Source organism: Miscanthus floridulus, chromosome 4, assembly GCF_019320115.1.
Source record: "Miscanthus floridulus cultivar M001 chromosome 4, ASM1932011v1, whole genome shotgun sequence".
NCBI classification, from domain to species: Eukaryota; Viridiplantae; Streptophyta; class Magnoliopsida; order Poales; family Poaceae; genus Miscanthus; species Miscanthus floridulus.
In genome coordinates this window covers 43,750,952-43,771,258 of record NC_089583.1, presented here as the reverse complement: position 1 = coordinate 43,771,258, position 20,307 = coordinate 43,750,952, and the positions used below count along the sequence as shown (strand labels likewise).

Genomic DNA, 20,307 nt, shown 5'->3' with positions numbered 1-20,307 from the left:
AAGGACCTGATGCTGAAGGAGGTTGCAGCCTCGCTCGCGGTCTGCCGACGTTGTTGTGCCATCCACTGGGTCCCTTCGCCCACGGTGCCAGTACACAACACGTACAAACTTTTCATTCTTCATGTTTCCTAAATCTTATATGCCGAAAGATAAACATTTTGGTTGTGCCGGAAAGCTTGATGTATCCAATATGAACTTCTGGGACATGCACATGTATACCATAGCTGTGTCCCATGTGAAACAGCTACTCATGAGTACCCAAACTATTTAAAGTTAATAAAAAGAAAAAAATGCATTACAGCTTAAACCCTCGAGGACCTTAAACCCCTATAAATACACCCCATGACAGCACCAAAACCACAACACAGCAAGGGCTAGCAGTTTCTCAAGCAGCTCTTGCAAAGCTAGCTTCCAGCAACAGCTTGTGTCAAGCGCAGAGCAAATGGCCAAGGAGGTGGACGTGTCCACTCTGGAGGCCAGCGGCGCCCGTGACTACGTCGACCCTCCGCCAGCGCCGCTTGTGGACATCGACGAGCTCGGCAAATGGTCCCTTTACCGCGCCGTGATCGCCGAGTTCGTGGCCACGCTGCTGTTCCTGTACATCACCGTGGCCACCGTGATCGGGTACAAGCACCAGACGGACGCGTCGGGCCCGGACGCGGCGTGCGGCGGCGTGGGCATCCTCGGCATAGCATGGGCGTTCGGCGGCATGATCTTCATCCTCGTCTACTGCACCGCCGGCATCTCCGGTGGCCACATCAACCCGGCCGTCACGTTCGGCCTCTTCCTGGCGCGGAAGGTGTCCCTGGTGCGCGCACTGCTGTACATGGCCGCGCAGAGCCTTGGCGCCATCTGCGGCGTCGCGCTCGTCAAGGGATTCCAGAGCGGCTTCTACTCGCACTACGGCGGCGGCGCCAATGAGGTCAGTCCCGGGTACTCCACCGGCACGGGGCTCGCCGCCGAGATCATCGGCACCTTCGTCCTCGTGTACACTGTCTTCTCCGCCACCGACCCCAAGCGCAACGCTCGCGACTCCCACGTCCCGGTAATTGTTTTGCTGTGCACTCCTTTGAGCTGTCACCTTGCACGTGGCAAGCCGATGAGTTGCTCCTTTTCTGTACTGATGAACGAGATGATCATCAGGTGTTGACGCCGCTTCCGATTGGATTCGCTGTGTTCATGGTGCACCTAGCGACGATCCCGATCACCGGCACCGGGATCAACCCGGCGAGGAGCCTCGGCACCGCCGTTGTGTACAACAACAGCAAGGCCTGGAGCGACCAGGTATTACATTTACATATCCCCCTCCGCACATTTTTGCAAGATTGCAGCAGCTGGCAGGAGTAAGCTGTTAGCTATGGTTTCATCGATTAGTTGACCTGGATTAATTGGAAACTGACATGTACACAATTTTGTTCGTTGGTGCAGTGGATCTTCTGGGTGGGTCCGTTCGTCGGCGCAGCGATCGCGGCGCTGTACCACCAGATCGTCCTCCGCGCCAGCGCCAGGGGATAGGGCTCCTTCCGGAGCAACGCCTAGGCCCATCTCGTCGGCCGGCCGGCTACTCAGCTCTTCCTCCTCCGCAGTTTAAGGTGAACGGAGAAGGAGACCACCGGCGGCGTGGTTAATGTAGTAGCAGTAGCTTCGGTCAAGTGATGTGTGGAGCGTGCAGCAGCACAGTGTGTATGTTGTGCGTGGAAAGCCAAGTGTAACGTTGTCCACGTGTGTACCCTGCTGTATTGAAGTCAAGTTAATTAATAAAGGAGGAATGCAAGTGATGAGAAAATTATGGGTACTCTCTCCAGCCCTTGTTTTCTTTTCATCTCTTTCACTATGAAAAACAGATAACAATGTAACAATCCACAAGGTGGATTTTTGTAATCTGATAGATGTTCCTTTTATGTTTCAGTTTGTGATTTGTAAAAGTTACTCCATCCATCACAGATTATAAGTTATTTTAACTTTCTTGGAGTGTCAAAACATCTCAAGTTTGATCAAAATTATAGAGAAAAATTATAAAGATTTATGATATCAAATACGTATGCTATGAAAATATAATTAATAAAGAATTAATTGTACTTATTTGGTATCATAAATATTATTATTTTATTATATAAATTTGGTCAAATTTGAGATGCTTCGACTCTTCAAAAAAATTGAAATTACTTATAACTTAGGACGGAGCGAATCGTTTATAATTTGAGATGGAGGGAGTGCAACCCACAATCTCTGCTTAGCCTTGCACTAAGTTCTGACCACGAGTGGCGGACCAAGGGGTACAGCTGCCCGTGCTGCAGTCTTGGTCTTTGGCCAGAAAACTCTATATGAACTTACTTCATCAGTAAAAAAAAAATGAAAAATTCATATTTTCCCTTAATACATGGTTCAGCCTGGGGCTTAGCAGATTTCTGAGTCCGCCCCTGCTTTTTTTTGTGCTGACCACTGTCCCACCCTTTGGTTGACCTCCGTCTCCAACTTTCAGACCTAGAGCGAGATCCCATTTTGTGAAGTTCAGAGATAGTAAGTAGTATGGTGCTCTTGGAGCTCATTTTGTTCTCCAACAGGGAGAGCCCAAATTCATCCCCAACTTTTTGATAGACTTTCAGAATCCGCTAAATGCTCACACGCACACCTTATTCTTATGAAAACCTTCGATAGATTGAGCCAGTAAATTTTAAAATTAAAAAGTCATTATAGGTGTCTAACTGTCAAATGATACGCTGCCTAAAGTAGCATTATTCTTGCAAATAAATACCAAAAAGAAAATCTAGCACTTCTGCCAAAAAAGGTAATATATGGTTACGAATATATTGTTTGTTCAAATGTGTACAGATACAAACTAATATTATTTTCTACGTTTCTAGGTAATATTACATTGTCGACGCTGGATGGTACCTTTGCCCTTATAAGGGAGAGAGGTATCATATGCCCGAGTGGCATAGAGGAATGGAATCGAAGACTCCTAAGAAAGGTTCAATCGCATTCACTCATCTATCCGAAATGTTATTGAGTGATCATTTGGAGTGCTAAAAATGAAGTGGAAAATTCTCTATAAGATGCCATCCTACCCGATGTTCAAGCAAAAAATGATTGTTGTGGCTACTATGGTCCTTCACTAGTTCATTCGTGAGCATGGTGGTGAAGACTTGGACTTCGCCCGGTTCGATCGTGATCCAAATTTTGTCCCATCGATACCGGAAAGGTATAACAAATATGTAGCTACATCAAATGGGTATGTAACCCAATGCTCCTACTACGGATGCATTCCATGATGAGTTGGACACCTCTGTTTCTCTAGCTTAGAATTATGTATTGGAAAACTTGCATTCGTGGTCATTTTGGTTTAAAATACTCTCTAGTTATCTATGGACAATTATTTGTATTCGAATGATGCACTTTGTTATTTATCTATTATGGACGTGGTAATTCATGGGACCAAAAAAATAGAATTATTTGGCACAAATACATGGTTTTGCCTTTCCTCAAATAAATCAATTGCAACTATAAAATTTTATATCAAATTTTAATTGGCAATAAAATTATTGACTCATATATGATGTGCAGACATCGGAACATATACCAAACATTATTCAGGGGCATATTAGACTTTTCCCCCAAAAATCACCCATTCCTAGAGCTAGAGCTACCTTATGTGCCAAACAGGTCCGCCTACTCTAGAGTAGAGCTGCAACTCCATAGTGGAGCTGCTCCATGGTGGAGTAGAGCTGAAAAATGTGGAGCAAACCAGTCCCAAAATGGCACATGTGTAGCTTCCTTTAGAAAGAATACAATGAACCAAAATCAGTTTGTGTGGCTTTAGAACTTGGCTAAACAACATAAAAAAACAAGTACAATATTTGCATAATTTCCTTTCAACATGGAATACAAAACCCACTTCTTGGTTAATGTCCATATACTGCATATACTATAATATGGAAATGGCTGTCAACATCATATCTAGTCTTATGATGTATAAGATGTTAAATATATATTTTCATTAAAAAGTTATGATGTATATATATTCGTAATTGATAAACATTTTCAGCACCATTAGATGTATAATACTTATGATGTATAATTAGCACCATTAAATGAATCACTGAATATATTTTCATAATAAAATTATTTAGAGATATAAATGTTACAAATATTTTCTATAAACTTGATCAAACTTAAGGAAGTTTGACTATCACGAATCTCGTAACATTATTCTTTTTTGGCACGGAAGGAGTAATGACTAAGGGGTTCAATCGGAATGTATGGAGTACTAGTTTACTATCTAAGAATGGTTGCATGACCTTTATTAATTGAACATAAACACCATTATCTTAATCCAGCCCCAAAGAGGTAAACACCAAACGACGGATGCGTCGGTGCAAACCTCTTTTTTAGGTAAAAAAAAAACAGAGGCTTCCGTGGCCTGGCTCCAGTTCCTTCACAGATCCTTGTCTAGCTGAACGAAACCATATGTATACCAGCAGTTAAAAGAACACAGAACCTAACTGCTGAGCTCCAGTTCATAGCGAAGGGTTGGGTGGTTTTCACCCAGTTCATGACGGGCTTCGCTCAGCCATCCATCCCGTGGTCAGCTGTTACACGTCCACTGAAATATACAATTCCTTCTTCCTCGAGATGCAGCTTTCGAGTAGTACGTAATTTGGGCCCGGCTGTTGGCGTCGGCAGTCGCACCAACTGTGGAACAACCGGACCTTTTTGTGGTTTTGTCCTCGCAGCCACCACGTTCTGCTAAATTTTGCCGACCACAGGAAAGCCACAGTTCTGAATCTTTGGCTGCCAACTTCAGAATACAAAATTTTTTGGCATTTTTTGGTCAGAACGCAGACCAAGTTTGATCGATCTCAGCTCTGGGAAAGGCTGGAAGCCAAAAGAAGATGTTGATGATAAGTGAGGTCTGATCTCAGATGCAATTGACAAACCCAATGGTAGCTTTTCAACTTTCGTCATGGCACGAGAAAAAATGGCACTACTTGACCCTTGACCGTACATGGGGATTCCTTGAGATTAACGGAGGCGTGGTACAGTACTTAATTGCTGTACACAGTACTAATCCTGTAAACGACTGGATATTTCACGATATGCAGCTTCCAATTGGGTCGTCGGCGGTGCACGAACTCAAGTTGCTGAACTGCACCATAACCAAAAGTCCAAAACCTGGCCGTCACAAACGTCCTGGGTAAATTTGCCGACCACCGGACTGAGCGCCTTAACAAATATCTGGCCGAACTTTCAGTACATATGTGCTACATGACATTTCATGGCACCGACCAGCGTTATTAGGTCACCCGGCTGCACATCAACCACAGAACTAGTCCACGGGGTCACGGGGTTGTCTTGCTTACGAAGGGCACAAGCAACAATGCTCTTGCAGAGCCATGACAACTGATAGCTAACACAACAGATTCAGGCTTCAGATGACTCTCAGGAGCTTGGCCTAGAAGGATGGCTAGAGGAGTGCATTCCAACAAACCAGTAACTCTTTTTTGTAGTAAAAAAACACAAACCAGCAACCAAAACCTGAGTAAATTTCCATAATGTCTGGAGGAACCCAGGAGCAAAAACAAAATTATCATAAGACCCTTATGACACTAAAAATGTGGAGTCTGGCCATGGTGCAAGGACAGCCGAGTTACTTGGAACTTTGGCACGCCCCATCCACGTGTTACACAATTCGTCAAGTTTGGATGGTTAACTCCTAAGCACATTTAGGGGGCGAAATGTATTATTGGATGTTCCAAAGAAAGGTGACACTGCGCCGTAGTATCCCCAATAATCGTTGCGGATCTCATCGTCAAACTTCTGTTTCAGTTCAGGGTGCTTCGCAAAGTACTCATCTGCAGTCATCGTGCTGATCTTTTTCTGTGTGTACAAGCAAGGGTTAGAATGACAAGCAACATGCTCCATGTCTGTTAAAGATGGACCTCACCTTCACCTCCTTCATTTCAGCAATCTCCTTCTCTATCCTCTCTGATTCCTTTAGTGATGCTTTTTCGGCTTCCTTCATTTCGACCAACTATGTATATCATACAGACAGAAAATATCATTAATATCTGAAGGAGGCAACTGTCAAAGCAATATAGTGACAGTAATCAAAGGAAAGAAAACAAGGAAGTGCAAATTATAAAGAGAGCAGTGAATCTTCACCAGAGCATCAAACTTTGGCTTGTATTGAGGAGTGACAGTGTCAACATACTTGGGGATCTCTATGCCTGCATTTTTTTAATGATTCACATCACAATAGGTGGTTAAATAGCTGAAAAGTGCATAGAGCCCTAAGAATATCTGAAACTTTTAAGACCGGCAACTGTGAGCAAAACAAGTACTAAATCATTCGGTAAGCCACTAAGCCTTAGATCTAGGTCCATCTTAGAGTTCAATGTTGCAATGCGCCATGTACGCAGCCTACTAGAGTTCAATGTTACAAAGAGCAGTAAGAAATGCCTTGTTTCAGCTGAAATTTTCTACCAATTATCTCCAATAATATGGTATCTAAAAAATATGTGATAAACTGTCGCAGAACCGATCAATTTATAAGAGTACAAGTACAATGGCAGCCCGCAAGCGGTCGCGCGTCATACTTGAACCCGTATAAACCCGGTAGTTCGTCGAATACCACGACGGGTCTCGATAAACGATTTACAACAACCAAGATCGTACATGATTCAACATATATGTCACATATTACATAAAGTTCACATATACATTTCCATCATCAGGGTATGAAACAAAGTTATTACAAATCAAGTTTGATAACAAAAGCGGAAGCAAATTAAGTTTGGAAGTAAAGTTTCCAACATAGTTTAATACAGTGCCGAAATAGGATCACAATCTATAAAAGCATGTAGAAGGATTAAATAAGAAGTCTGCCCAAGGCTTACTCCTCATCCACAGCGGGATAGAAGCAACTCTTGCAATAACCATGATACATAGTGCCATCTGTAACAATGGGAAAATAAACCCTGAGTACGAGAAGGTACTCAGCTAGACTTACCCGTCATAAACCAGAAATAAAATGACTCCAAGGATCATGCAAGGCTGTATAAGTGGAGATAGCTTGACAACATTTTGCATAAAGCGATTAACTCAGTTATACAATTATGATTCCGTTATCAAGTTAATTATAACTATCCATCTCTAAATTAGCCACTAACTTGTGCCAAACATGTGGTATATCATTTTAAAAGCATATAATAGTAACCATAGCAGGTATTATAATTCCATATTCATTCGAACCATCATGTTCCATAACACAGTTACTACGATGTTGAGACTAGCCAAGTTTCTCACTATCTGGGAGAGACGGTGATTCGAATCGATTTCAACCAGCTAGGAATTTATTCCTAACACAAACCCAGGCTGACCAGATCATTAGTCGCCTTAGGTCACCTTTGGTACAACTCAGGTCCATATTTCGCAAGCTCGTACCGCGCCGCACAATCAAGAACACCAAATGCCAGGACGTTCAGGTCCAGCCTGCCCTTGGGCTCAGTCTGGCTCCCCACAAGGAGCGTACAACAGAACGGGACCCGGCCTGAGTCGAGCTACTTGGCTTTGCGGTCGGAACGAGTTATCCGGCCAGCCAAATGATAGGCATGCGTTCAATCTTGTCAGAAGTGCCAACAACGGTACGGTCCTTAATCGGCATAGACAGAGTCACATGAGTCAACCTACGCATAGACTCTACCCGGCCTTGATTTTCTTTTACCCCATGGTTCTGTTCCACGATAGCAAATATAGCCAACCGTGCTCTGGTATCCACCTATATCTCGCAGGTGACAGGAAATCACCTGACTTCTATCGGTCTAAGCATGGCTAAGCATATATTCGATCCTGGACCTATACAGGGTTAACGGTTTATATATCTGGACAAGAAATTTATATGCATCAAGTGGTTCCAATCAACTCTTATAACCTAATGCATCAATCATAAGAACTTTGAGTAATATTTTGTAAATTACTGGGAGACTTAGAATGCTCCGGGGCTTGCCTTTCAGAAAGGACGTGGGGCGGTGGTGATCAGGGCACTCCGGAAGCTCTTCTAGGTTCTGCTCCTTGCCTTCGGGAGCTGCGGCTTGAGGATTCTCCTACTGGTCCCCTTCCACTACTTCGTCGAACTCCAGCAACGTTATTTCTTCCTCCGATCCTAGATGCATGAATATGGTATAAGGTATTGCGAATGTATGCATGCCGACAAGTACAATATGATGATACGTGATGAATGCATTCTTGTATGTATTCTTAACATCATGGTGCTAAAGTAACAACAAGTATATCGTGTTTTACTGAGTATGTGCATCTCTCTTCTTACTCAATCAAACACTTCAGCAGTTCATGTACCATAATATAAAACAGCAGCTACTTGTTTTACTCATAACTGAAGTTCTACTTATCCAAATGTGGTGATCTTGGACTTTCTGGAAAGCTTATAAATTTGTCTACAACTCTTATTCAATCACCAAAACCTAATTCACAAATTATCTTAACCAAAACAGACAATCAATCCAGTGCTGTCCAGAAATTTCCAGAGAGCAAGCAATTCGGAAATACTAACTTTAAACAGTTATAACTCCTAAACTCTTTGGCCTATTGCTCTGAAATTTTAATACAAGATAATTAAATAAGTTATCTACAACTTTGTTATTAATCATTGTTACAGCAAACATCATTTTCACTATGCCACACACCAAACTACCAAATCTGTCCGAAAACCCTTTCAACTCGAATTATAAAGCAACAATACTTTTATTTCATGTAAGCATTCAAATTTTTATAACATAAAGTCTACCAACAGTTTAAGCATACAAAATACACTCAAGACAACATAATAGTAAGACCCAAACTATTTATTTAAATGCCTTTATCATTTTATTTAGATACTTAGGTTAAATAATAAACATATACTAAATGTGTATCATAAATTCTCAAAAATTTACAGTGCCTTAATAATGCTACCAAAAGACTACTGTAAAAGTTTCATGCCATTTTACCAAGTAGAACATTCTATATAAAAATGACAAGACAGAAAGACTTGCAATAGCAAAAATAGGAAACCCTAGTGAAAAGTGTCAAGCAACAGATTTTATATTTTTCTTAGCATCCATATGGTACTAGGATAACTTCCAATAAATTTCATGAATATTGGATCCATAAACAATTTATAAAAATTCATACAAGGATTACCTAATTATAAAAGAAAAATCTATAACTACAAATCTATACATGCACTGACCCTCAAATTTTTACCAGAGCTCATACATGTCAAGAATAGCTTACCACAAAAATTTCATAATTTTTGGAGCATAGGAACTCTAGATATAAAATAAACAAGTTTACATACATTCAAAAACACATTTCAAGTTTCAATTTAAATCCTCCAAAAATTCTACTACAAGTGTCAAGATTATATTTTTTCTAAATACTACACTTCCTAAGGACACACTACCAAATTTATTTCATAATTTTTGAATCTACATAGCCCAACTTATCAAATTTCAAAGATTGCACCAAATCTGTAAACAAATGACCTATCCTATACTCTCCCGTGGCTGACAGGCGGGACCCGCCTAACAGTGGACCCCATACGTCAGTGACTCAAAACAGGGCAGCGGCGCTGCTTGATACCACGCGGCCACGGCTCGTCGATGGCGAGCTTCACCGGCAACGGCACCTGCTCTACGGTGAACCCCTCGACCCGGCGCACACTTTGGGCTATCTAGGTGGGCGGATAACCGATGCGAAGGACGGCGGCGACGGCCATGGCGGCTCGGCGGAGCTGGACGGTGGCGCTATGCCGGTGGTGGCCACGGCGATGCAATCTAAAGCGCGGACGAGCATCTACTTACTCAGGTGAACCTAGCGCACAAGATTGCACGGCCAATGGTGGACGGATGTGCTCCAGCCACGGTGACGGGTGCGGCGATGATGCTCCGGCGAGGCCAAGCGCGGCATGGAAGCTTACTAAGCATGGCCTGTGAGGACGGGCGGACGCGGTGAGGCTCGGGGAAGATGGTGGAGGGTTTGCGGTGGTGGAGGAGCGGCGAGGGCGAGCTGGCATCGGAAAGGGCGATGGTGGCGAGCGCTCGGTGCTGCGGCTGCTGCTGCGGCGAAGAAGGAAGCCAAGGAAATGAAAATGGCGAGCGTGGGGCAGTGCGGGCGGGCACAGGGAGTGATAAGGCGTGCTCTGGCCTAGCTTGGCCGCATGGGGCAGGGCGTCGGTGATGCGCGGCCGTGCTTGCTTCCACGCGGCGCACGAGCTCTGTCGATGTCGGCCACTGAATCGTCCGATTCAGTTAGTCAGTCATGCGATGGTAATGCCTAACATCGTACTTTGGTGACGTTTATTCTCTTAAAAAGTGAAGTATCAGTGCACACTATCTAAACAAAAGTGGTAGCTCTATGTACCAGTTACATTTTCTCTTCAAGGATCGTGTGCTAACTCACAACCAAAACCGAGTTAAATCATCCTCAAGGTCAGTCAGACTATCTAACATCCAGACTTAGAAAAAAAATTTCTGTGTAGAAATCAGTGCATTAGTGATTTTTGTGAGCCTAAATCAAGCATGTTAGGAGCTAAACCAGTCAATGACCCAAAAACAAAAGTTGTTCCTCTTGCCAAACACTACAACTTTGCTTTAGTGACTACCTCCATGCAAGGTCTCTAGCATATAGTTCAAACTTGGTCAAACATGCTACATTCAAATGATGACTTGTACTTGAACTCTGACCTAGTGACCTATTTACCCCTAACCATGAATACTAAAGTTGTTCATAATGATACTCTAAACATGTTTAAGCTAATTGCAAGGTCACACAATCATTTCATGCATTGGTCACACATAGGGCTATCCAAGTCAACCCATATACATCACTTAAGTGCTTGATCATGAAAGGTGACCTTCATGAACAAGGTTCCCTTTGCTAACCTAAGTGTTACTAATATGTTTTTATGACCCATATTAACCAATTACATGTTTACACTCATGATCATATGCATATACACATGGAAACATGAAATAATAAGCAATGTTGCACATGTTTCAATCTCCTGTTTCAATTGTAAATGTTTATATATGAATGCTCGATGCTCATGCTCATGCTATGCAAGTCAATTTATACAAGGCTAACACCTAGGGTGTTACATAAACTATGGGAAAGGTTGGAAGCCAAAAGAAGATGTTGATGCACTTGATAAACTCAATGGTAGCTTTTCGACTTTCGTCTTGCCATGAGAAAAATGGCAATTGACCCTTGACCGTAAATACGGATTCCTTGAGATTGAAAAGGAGGCGTGGTAGTGTGGTACAGTACTTAATTGCTATACATAGTACTACTCCTGTAAACGAGCATGTTCGCTTGCTCGTAAACGATCGTAAATTTCCAGCGGGGAACAGTGTTTTTCTCTCACACCAAACCAGCCAGCAGTAAATAATCCACGATCGTTTACGGCCTCCCGAACAGGCTGTGGATATTTCCCTATATGCAGCTTTCAACTGGGTCGTCGGCGGTGCACGAACTCAGTTGCTGAACTACAGCATAACCAAAACCCAGCCGTCACAAACGTCCGGGATAAATTTGCCGACCACTGGACTGAGCGTCTTAACAAATATCTGTCTAAACTTTCAGTACATATATGCACTATATGACATTTCATGCCACCGACCAGCATTATTAGTAGCCCATTTGGTAATGGTAAGCCTTAGATCTAGGTCCATCTTAGAGTTCAATGTTGCAATGCGCCATGGATGCAGCATATTATTAGTAGCACATTTATAAAGACCAGTAAGAACTGCCTAGTTTCAGCTGAAATTTTCTACCAAAAATATCTCCAATAATATGGTATCTAAAAAATATGTGATATTCAAATGCACACATGAAGCACCCTTTATTTACACAATACTACTATAGATCTTTCTCTCCATACAAAGAAAAAGGAAGTTGCATATGGTGTTCTAATCAATATTCCAAGTTAAACAAAGATAGCAAGTTGTAAATCCCAAAAATAATATAACCAGATTGCTTGCAATTTAATAGCGCAACAGTTTGCAGAAACATGAGTAAGATGAAGAGGGAAATTAATACTTACTTTCGTAGGCCTCTTTGTACATATCGACAACTTTTGATCCAATTCCTTTTCTGTAGTACTCCCAATCAATTGGCTGGATTCCTGCAAAATAATTGAAGAAATACTGAGAAGATCACCCCAAAAGGCCAAAAATTCATAAGAGATGGCACATGATTTCAATGTTGCCAAGAGCATACAAGTATCAACCAAACTCAATGCACAACTACAATGAAGTAGGACTATGAGCATTTAACAAATAAGAGGACTATCTACTTAATAAGGTCCATGCTGCTTGTCTTCTTAAACTGGCAAGCAAATGCTGCTTGCCAATGTGTAATATAAATCTCTGCAGTGCTGTTGATGGACATCAAAACAATATATAATCATTTATACCAATTGATTACATGCATCAGAAGCAAATCAGCCATTGACCTGTACCATTTTTTTCTGTTGGTACTTATAACAAGCATATTGAGATACAATTATTGAAAGCAAAACAAAATCAGAAGGTATTTGGGCCGCCTTAGTGCAAAATGGAAATTTTACCCAGAACATACTACATTCAGCATTGTCTAATTCAGTATTAGAATGTAGTACATATACCTGGGTTTTATCTTGTCTACAGAAATGCAGGTGAAAAGACCTGGGTTTTCACCGACCTATTGAAACGTGTTGCGGTCTACACACATATGCGCGGCTGCATCATATCATTATATGCAATGTAGAAGATGGCCCTGATTTCCGCAAACAAATTGGTACTCCGGGATGCTACGAATCTTGCCTATAGAAATGCACCTAGATTGCTACGGATCGCCAAAAGAAAACCCGATTCAATCAAACCTGATCTAGGGAAGATGAACCAGATCCTAGGATGGCTAGATCGGACGATTACCTGCGAGAACTTGGTCTGGAGCTGGTGGTTGATGTCATCGAAGGTGCGGCGGAGGTTGGCGAACTCCTTGTGGGCCTCCTCGGAGACAAGCATCTTGGCCAGGCCATCCTAGGTGATCGCCTTGCCGGCCTTCGTCGCCGCGTCGGCCACCTTCTTCGCCACCCCGTTCCCGCTCATCTTGCTCGCCTCCCCTCGCCTCGCGCCGCCGCCGCCGCCGATCCACGTTCACCTCGTAGATAGAACGGGGACAGCCTGTGACGGAGTGCGTGATGGAGAGTGATCCTTTGGGTTCTTTCGTTTGGGCCTTCTTGGTGGGCTCAAATGGGCCGTCCAGTGTAAGAACTAAGAACGGATGGATCAGATTCGTTCAGGGCCCTTGAGAACTGGGCTAGGCTTCCGGGTCTGCTTGGTTGACATAAAAAATTTATCATGCCAAAGATTTGACAAGTTAAAAGTTAGGCAAAAATATTGTCATAGATTTGGCAAGCCAAATGTGATAGTTTAGCAAGTTTTGGTAGCAAACCAAATACTAGCCATAATCATTGGCAAGAAAAATTTTGGAAGCGAATCAATAAGTCCTAAGATTGGTAATACTGTAATAATACTATAGAAGAGATGCAAAGACAATCAATTAGCCATATGTATGCTGTATGATATCTTGCACAACTTGATATAGAGTAATGGGTGGGCCTGTAGGTAATTAGTTAGTTTCAATCTCAAACTTGAAATGTAATTTTCTCTCAAATCGTGAATGCAGTCTCAAATCCATTGGAGCTGAGGTGTTTTTTTTATAATAAATACAACAAATTGACATCCCATATGAGTTTTTTCCCTTCTATTTCGCTTTTTAAAAAAAATCAACATTTGAAATGCTCCATTTGAACAATGTGGATATATCATTTTAACACTTTTTATATGTTGTTTCAACATTTGCAGATAAGATGTGTTCAACTAGTTTATCTGAAATGTGGAATTAGGTAACTCATATTAACAATCCCAAAAAACTTTGAAATACGTGTAAATGTTCAATCCAGTAAACATGATTAGTTATCGACATTATTAGAATGAAAATAAAAACTAAAAACAAGTGAAAAGAATAAAATATTGCTCCTATGCGTTGTGACCAGCCCTGCTCCGCAAAGCCAAGTAGGTTATTGGGTTACATGATGTGTGAGCAACTATCTTGCACAAGATTCGTAGGAGGTCCCCATTTCCCTCTCTTTTCTAGTTAGAGCAAGTATAATAGCAGGCTGCAAGCAGGCTCAATGGTGATGCGGAGAAGAGAGAAGAGGAGAGGAGAAGCGGGTTGTACGCTTACAGTTGGCTTAGACACAAGAACCGAAAAACTTTGTGAGAGAGATAGGTGGACTATGTATTAATATTGAAGAACTAACTACTATATGACTGAGCTAAGAGGTAAGCTGTAAGGATCTTTGCGGTCAGCAGCGGGCTGTATTATTAGCCTTGCTCTTAAAACATGCATTTCCTTTAGAAAGAAGGTTGGTACACGCATGAAAGCGTAAAAAGAACTACAGATCCAGTCAAATTATTTCACACATCAGATCATGAAAAGCATATGCTACAAGACTTTGGTCTTGGGAGGAATATTTGATCAGATTTTATAGGACTTTGATGGGTATGCACAAAGAGGAGAGCAGATCGGTAAAATGGTCACGGCACGTTGTGGCTAGTACTAGATTTATTTAGATTTGTTATTACTTGATGAAGGCTATTCTTTTTTTATGTCATGGCAAATCCTAGGGTGATCTTTATTAGTTGGAACCAGCAAGTGGATTACCTCATGATTCCATTCGGAGCAGGCAAATAAACAATGCTCTCCTGCCACAAATACTAGCAATCAAAATTTGAGGTCCAAAAGGTAAGGTATACAACATGTTCGCTTGTTGGTTTCAGTTAGGGCTTATCAGTCAACCAATAGTGTTTTCTTTCACAACAAACCAGTACTAGCCAGACTTATCAGCTTAGAAACCCAACGAACATGCCGATAGAAACAAAATGTTTGGATTTGAGTATAAATTCGAACCATTAATTAAGCAGTAAAAATGTAATGCATCTATGGGATACATCACATCATTCTCCTGATGAAACAGCTCTTGCAGCAATAATTTATCCTAGGCTTGAGAACTGATCGAGAAATCCCTTGATATTAGTGGAAGATATAAGATTCCTCTTGGCATTTCACCAACGGAACACATATGAAAAAGTCCCGGCCGGGAAGCCTCTATTGCATCATCGTCATGCGTGCCACTGAAATATTCAGTACAGTTATTATAATCCAGGAGAGGATGATTTGATCCATCATCTATCCTAGGCTTGATGTATATAGTTATTATAATAATAAATAATACCAACTGCATGCAGAATAATCCAGGAGAGCAAGCAAACAAACAAGCAAAAAGGCAGGCATGAATAAAGGTCGCCGCATGTGACGTGGCTAGTACCAGAATGAGAGAGATAAGTTTAATCCCGGTGATGATCTTTATTAGTTGGGGATTGGGATGAATGAACAGCAGGTGGCGTTCACCTAATGCTTCCATTACGTCCATCCATCCAGCGCACGCAATGCAAAGGGCAGTGTCGGCTTTTTGAGTTACCAATTTCTTGTATTACGTGTCTGGTTCGGATGTTGTGCTTAGACAACACGAGATTTATATTGGTTCGGATAGAAAGTCTCCATGTCCAGTTCGTCGATGCTGCTCGTATTACTAGCACTGAAAGTTTGTAGTAGGGGTTACAAACGAGCGAGAGAGGGACAGGTCCCAAGTCTTTTATGTGTGTGCCCCTAAGACGTGTTAGGGCGTGTGTTTTGATGTCTACAACCGCGTAGACTGGTAAACCGCCGTCCCCTCCCCTGAGGTGTCCTGCTTCCCCTTTTATAGACGAAGGGGAAGTACAGGTTACACAGAGAGAAAGAGTAAGAAGAGCCAAGGAGAGGAAGGCTTCCAGGACCGTCGGACCTTTCTTCTTCTTTATGCGGGTCCCGCTGACACTGCAGATGGTGACAAGGACGGCTCCACGCCGGGCACCTGTTCGCCGCTGATGCCACGCCCCGGCGTTGTCAGCGGGTCGTGACGTCCCATTCTGTCCCGGTGGGCGACGTGGTGAACCAGTTTGCTGGTAAGCGGCCGTACAGAGAGTAGGCAGCATAGTGACCACGCGTCCGTCACTGTTGGTGATGTGAGTTCTCTGGAGTGACATGTCGCGGGCACGAGTCATGTTGAGATGTGCCCGCTCCCTGTACGATGTCAGAAGTTTGACATTGGGTTGTACTTTCTGGCCTGTAGTTGTTGGCGGCGGTACAGGCTTCCATCAGGAGCCGTGCCTGAGATGTCAGGTGAGATGGAGCCCCCGACCCAGAGGCCGTGCGAGGCAGAGCCTCCAACCCAGAGGTCGAGTGAGGCGGGCCCTCCGACCTAGAGGTCAGGCGAGGCGGAGCCAGCGTACCTGGGATCGGTTGGAGCTGTAGTCGCGCTCTTGACTGCTCGGATGAATCAATGTTGATGACCATTAGCTCATCCTCTTTAGGTACCCTAGTATTGGTCCCCGACAGTAGCCCCTAAGCCTGCGGAAGAGTAGAATACTCCTTCGGAGGCTTTTTTGAATGGGAGGACTCTGAGGGCCTTGGCTTTCTTTTGTCTCCCATGGCGTGTCCTGGGGACGGTGATTCCCTTTCGTCGTGATCGGACCCCTCGGGGATATAGCCATGAGATTTGGTGGGTCAGATAAGGTCTTTACTGATTCTAACCCCCATGGGGGTCTGTCTGTTTACACCAAAATTTGGGAAAAAGAATGCGGGAACTCAAAGCTTCCAGGATTGGGTCATCAAGGAATCGATTGCATAAGGATCAATGTCAGCTGATTCAGATGCAACACTGGGATCGGCTCTCTTCGGATGACATCAGCGGATAATGCCAAAGAGCTATGGTTGGCGTCGGAAAGACATGTCGGACTCTATAAAAAAGGAAAGATTAGGGTCCAAGTTATCTTAAGTTAGGAATGTTTTCTTTCATACCAAAGATTGTAATGAATCGTACTTGAGTAGGATTCATGCTTAGGTTCCGGATATGAATATTGGACCATGGTTATTGTAAAAAGGACATCCAATCAATCAATACCAATTACTTTTTTTGGCTTCACTCCAACCTTTAGGAGTAGGAGTAGCGTAGATCTCGATGAGTTCTTCAACAAGCAGGGCTGCATCGGTCCGGCCGACCTCCGACTTGTCTGTAAGTACCGTCATGGCTTATACTTCTGTTCGTAAGGCTACATCGGTTAATTTCGACCTCCACTGCGAGCTCTAGCATAAGCTAGTTATCGATTCTTGTATAGTTCAAGTATGGCTGCATCAGTTAAGTTCGACATTCACTGCTCGAATTAGATTAAGGTCAAGTTATCAGCTCTATCTAAGGATGGCATCCTTCTGGTAGATTCATTAAGTTACCAATCTTGCTGATGTTCTTATTATCATTGGTTTTCAGCAATATCAACCTGCCCGATCGAGATCGATCTAGATCGTCCTCACATCCTTTTTAATTCATCGTTTATTTTATTACATTGCGACGGTTCTTACTTTAAACGATGGATTATGTTTCATTGGCCGTTTTGTTTCGATCTTGGTCATGCATAGTACGCGGTCAAGGCATGTCTGATCTTTAGAAGGTTTACTAGCTAGTTGAATCTGGTCCATTGCTCGCTATTATAGATGTATCGATCCGATCGACCCCCACTGTTAGTACTTTAGATCGGAGGATGCTAGCTGGTAGATTTGCTTTTGATCAGGCATGACCCTGGCTATTTGCTATGCCTACATCGGCTAAATAGCCGATCACCTATGCTTTAATGCCTACAGTGTGTCTCCATGATTCTGTTAAATGTGAATAAATCTGTTTACTTTAAAGGGTTGATTTGTTGTCTTTATCATGGCTGTCATAGATCCGGTCGAACTCCACTATTAAAGATAACAGGCTAGGTCTGATGAGTTCATAGGTCTGTCCATGTTAAATAGTCGATTGTTCACATATTATAGTCCCTTTTCTACCTGAATCGGCTATTTCAGCCGATTAGCTGTGCTTTCACACATATAACATGTCTTTCAGAAAACCTGTCAATATATAGACGGTTTTATAGATTCTTTGGTTTTAGTTTGTTATTATCATCATAGCTGCCATCGATCTGGTCGAACCTCACTGTTGATAGTAACAGATTAGATTCAGAGTGTTTGTAGATCTATCTGTACTAGATAGTCAATTTTTTCGCATGTTATATCCTTTCTCGTTAGATTCATCGGCTCAATGCTTTACACTAGTAATATCCACCTAGCTGATGATTTTACTTACATCTACGTGCATTGTACTTGTCATCATATAATCAATTGCAACCCACAAGCTTTACAATCCTTAATAGCCGATTTCTTCGCGTATCGGCCGTTTAGTCGATTTTTCCCGTTTGGCTGCTCCCATAGCGGCACACTTAGAACTGTCTAGGCAAGACCGACATGCTCCACCTTAAATTACTGATAAACTTTCTCTCCTTATCAATTGCAGGTCAAATTGACTGGCACGCCTTCGGGAATTCACAGGGTCGACTGGTCCTGCGTTGAAGCTAAGCAGATCTCTAGCCTTACTCCATCAAGTAAATCTTTCCAGCTTGCTGTGTGCTAGGTGCATTGACACGTTTTTGCACCGACACACATTCTAGCACGTCTGGTAGGACCCCACAATCGCCATGGCAACTCACAACAACAGTGACATCCTTATGGTTCCTTATGAAGACCTACCCAATGAGGATAAAGATGTCATCAGCAAAGCTATAGAAGAATTTCAGAGCAAGTGTTTGTTGTCCTACACCAAGACACGTGACAATAAAGTTATTCAAAAATATCCACTACCAAGAGTTTTGTTGCATGGGCAGTTAGATACAGACGAAGCTGAGGATAGGTGTTTCTTCGTAGAGGCTGTAAACACATCTATTCATGATGCCATATTAAACCATAATACAGTTTTTTTGAACACATTCCATAACACCATGAAAGAGGTGTTTCATGGATATCCAATTGATCAGGTTGGACCGGTTTACTATAATATTCCACATCCATCGACTCAGGGGACTAATCAAGCCAGTACTAGCCATCAAGAAGCAGCACCAGCTGGTAATAATGATGTCCAGGCAGTTCAGAGCTCATCTGAGTAAGTTAAGGGTGCTACTACTAATCAGATATAGTATAATCCTGGATCATCAGTGTAGCATGTGCAACAGCCGATGGGGCAAGTTCAGAATCAAATGGTTAATTTTGGCACAGCAGGCTAGATACCGTCGTCGGCTCAAAAAATAGCGCTATCAGTTCAAAGAATTCATAGAGATACAGATCCTAGCATTTACAACCAGAGACTTCAAGCAGCAAACCAACAAAGGACCTAATAGATAGAGATTCCACAAGGGTATCATTATGGCATAGATTACAATACCCTTCATATGATTTCAAATCCAGGGTATCAAGGTACTCAGAATTTTAATCCGCAGATGGGTTAATAATTGTAGAGAAATCCAGATTCAAGTGCTAATGAGTTGTTACTCAGAGTGACCGAGATGATGAAGAATTAGTTTGGTTTGAAGCCAAAAGGGCAGACCTTCTCATACAAATGCCTATATCCAGAGTGGTATAATTTGGTCGCTCTTCCTATAAATTATAGGCTCCCAGAGTTTGCTAAGTTCACTGACCAAGATTGCATAAGCACAATAGAACATATCAGTCGGTATCTTACACAGTTGGGTGAAGCATCCATTGAAGAGGCCCATCGAGTTTGTTTCTTCTCCTTGTTCCTGTTAGGACTAGCCTTCACTTGGTTTTCATCATTACTAGTCAATTCCATTGTCAATTGGGCTGACCTAGAAAAGAAGTTTCATACATATTTTTATATTGGGATAGGAGAAAAGAAAATTACCGATTTGACCACCATAAGGTAGAGAACTAATGAATTAGGCACCGAGTTTCTTTAGAAGTTCTGAGAGACCAGAAATTTATGCTTCTCGTTGAACTTGACAGATGATCAGCTAGCTGCTTTGGCAGTTCAAGGAATGTTGCTAACATGGAGAGAGAAGTTGTTGGGGCAAGAATTTGACAATTTAGGTCAGTTGGCTCAATGAGTGGCAGCGCTCAATAGCCAATTCTAGAATATGCATAGAGATACCTGATTCTAGAAAAGTGCCACAATTGTCAAAGCCTATAATCCATATTCAGTTGATGACGGCTATGAGGACGATGAAGAAGAAGAGATTATTGCGGCCGAATGGAATTGGGGTAAGAAAACAGTAATGG

The 20,307-nt window shown here is 42.5% G+C and overlaps 1 protein-coding gene and 1 long non-coding RNA gene across 2 annotated transcripts; one reads left to right on the top strand and one right to left on the bottom strand.

Annotated features, from left to right (window-relative positions):
- The first annotated feature begins 377 nt into the window (after nt 1–377).
- On the top strand, nt 378–1,780 carry LOC136551434 (aquaporin PIP2-6-like). The gene is made up of 3 exons (XM_066542982.1): nt 378–1,045; nt 1,144–1,284; nt 1,429–1,780. The coding sequence occupies exons 1-3, from the start codon at nt 443–445 to the stop codon at nt 1,513–1,515; spliced, it is 831 nt and encodes a 276-aa protein (XP_066399079.1). The 5' UTR covers nt 378–442; the 3' UTR covers nt 1,516–1,780.
- A 4,164-nt stretch (nt 1,781–5,944) lies between these two features.
- Nucleotides 5,945–12,177, bottom strand: LOC136551433 (uncharacterized). The gene is made up of 3 exons (XR_010782559.1): nt 12,101–12,177; nt 6,163–6,227; nt 5,945–6,031 (listed from the first exon to the last, which is right to left on the bottom strand). It is a non-coding gene; the product is annotated as an uncharacterized lncRNA (long non-coding RNA).
- Between the last annotated feature and the right edge of the window lie 8,130 nt (nt 12,178–20,307).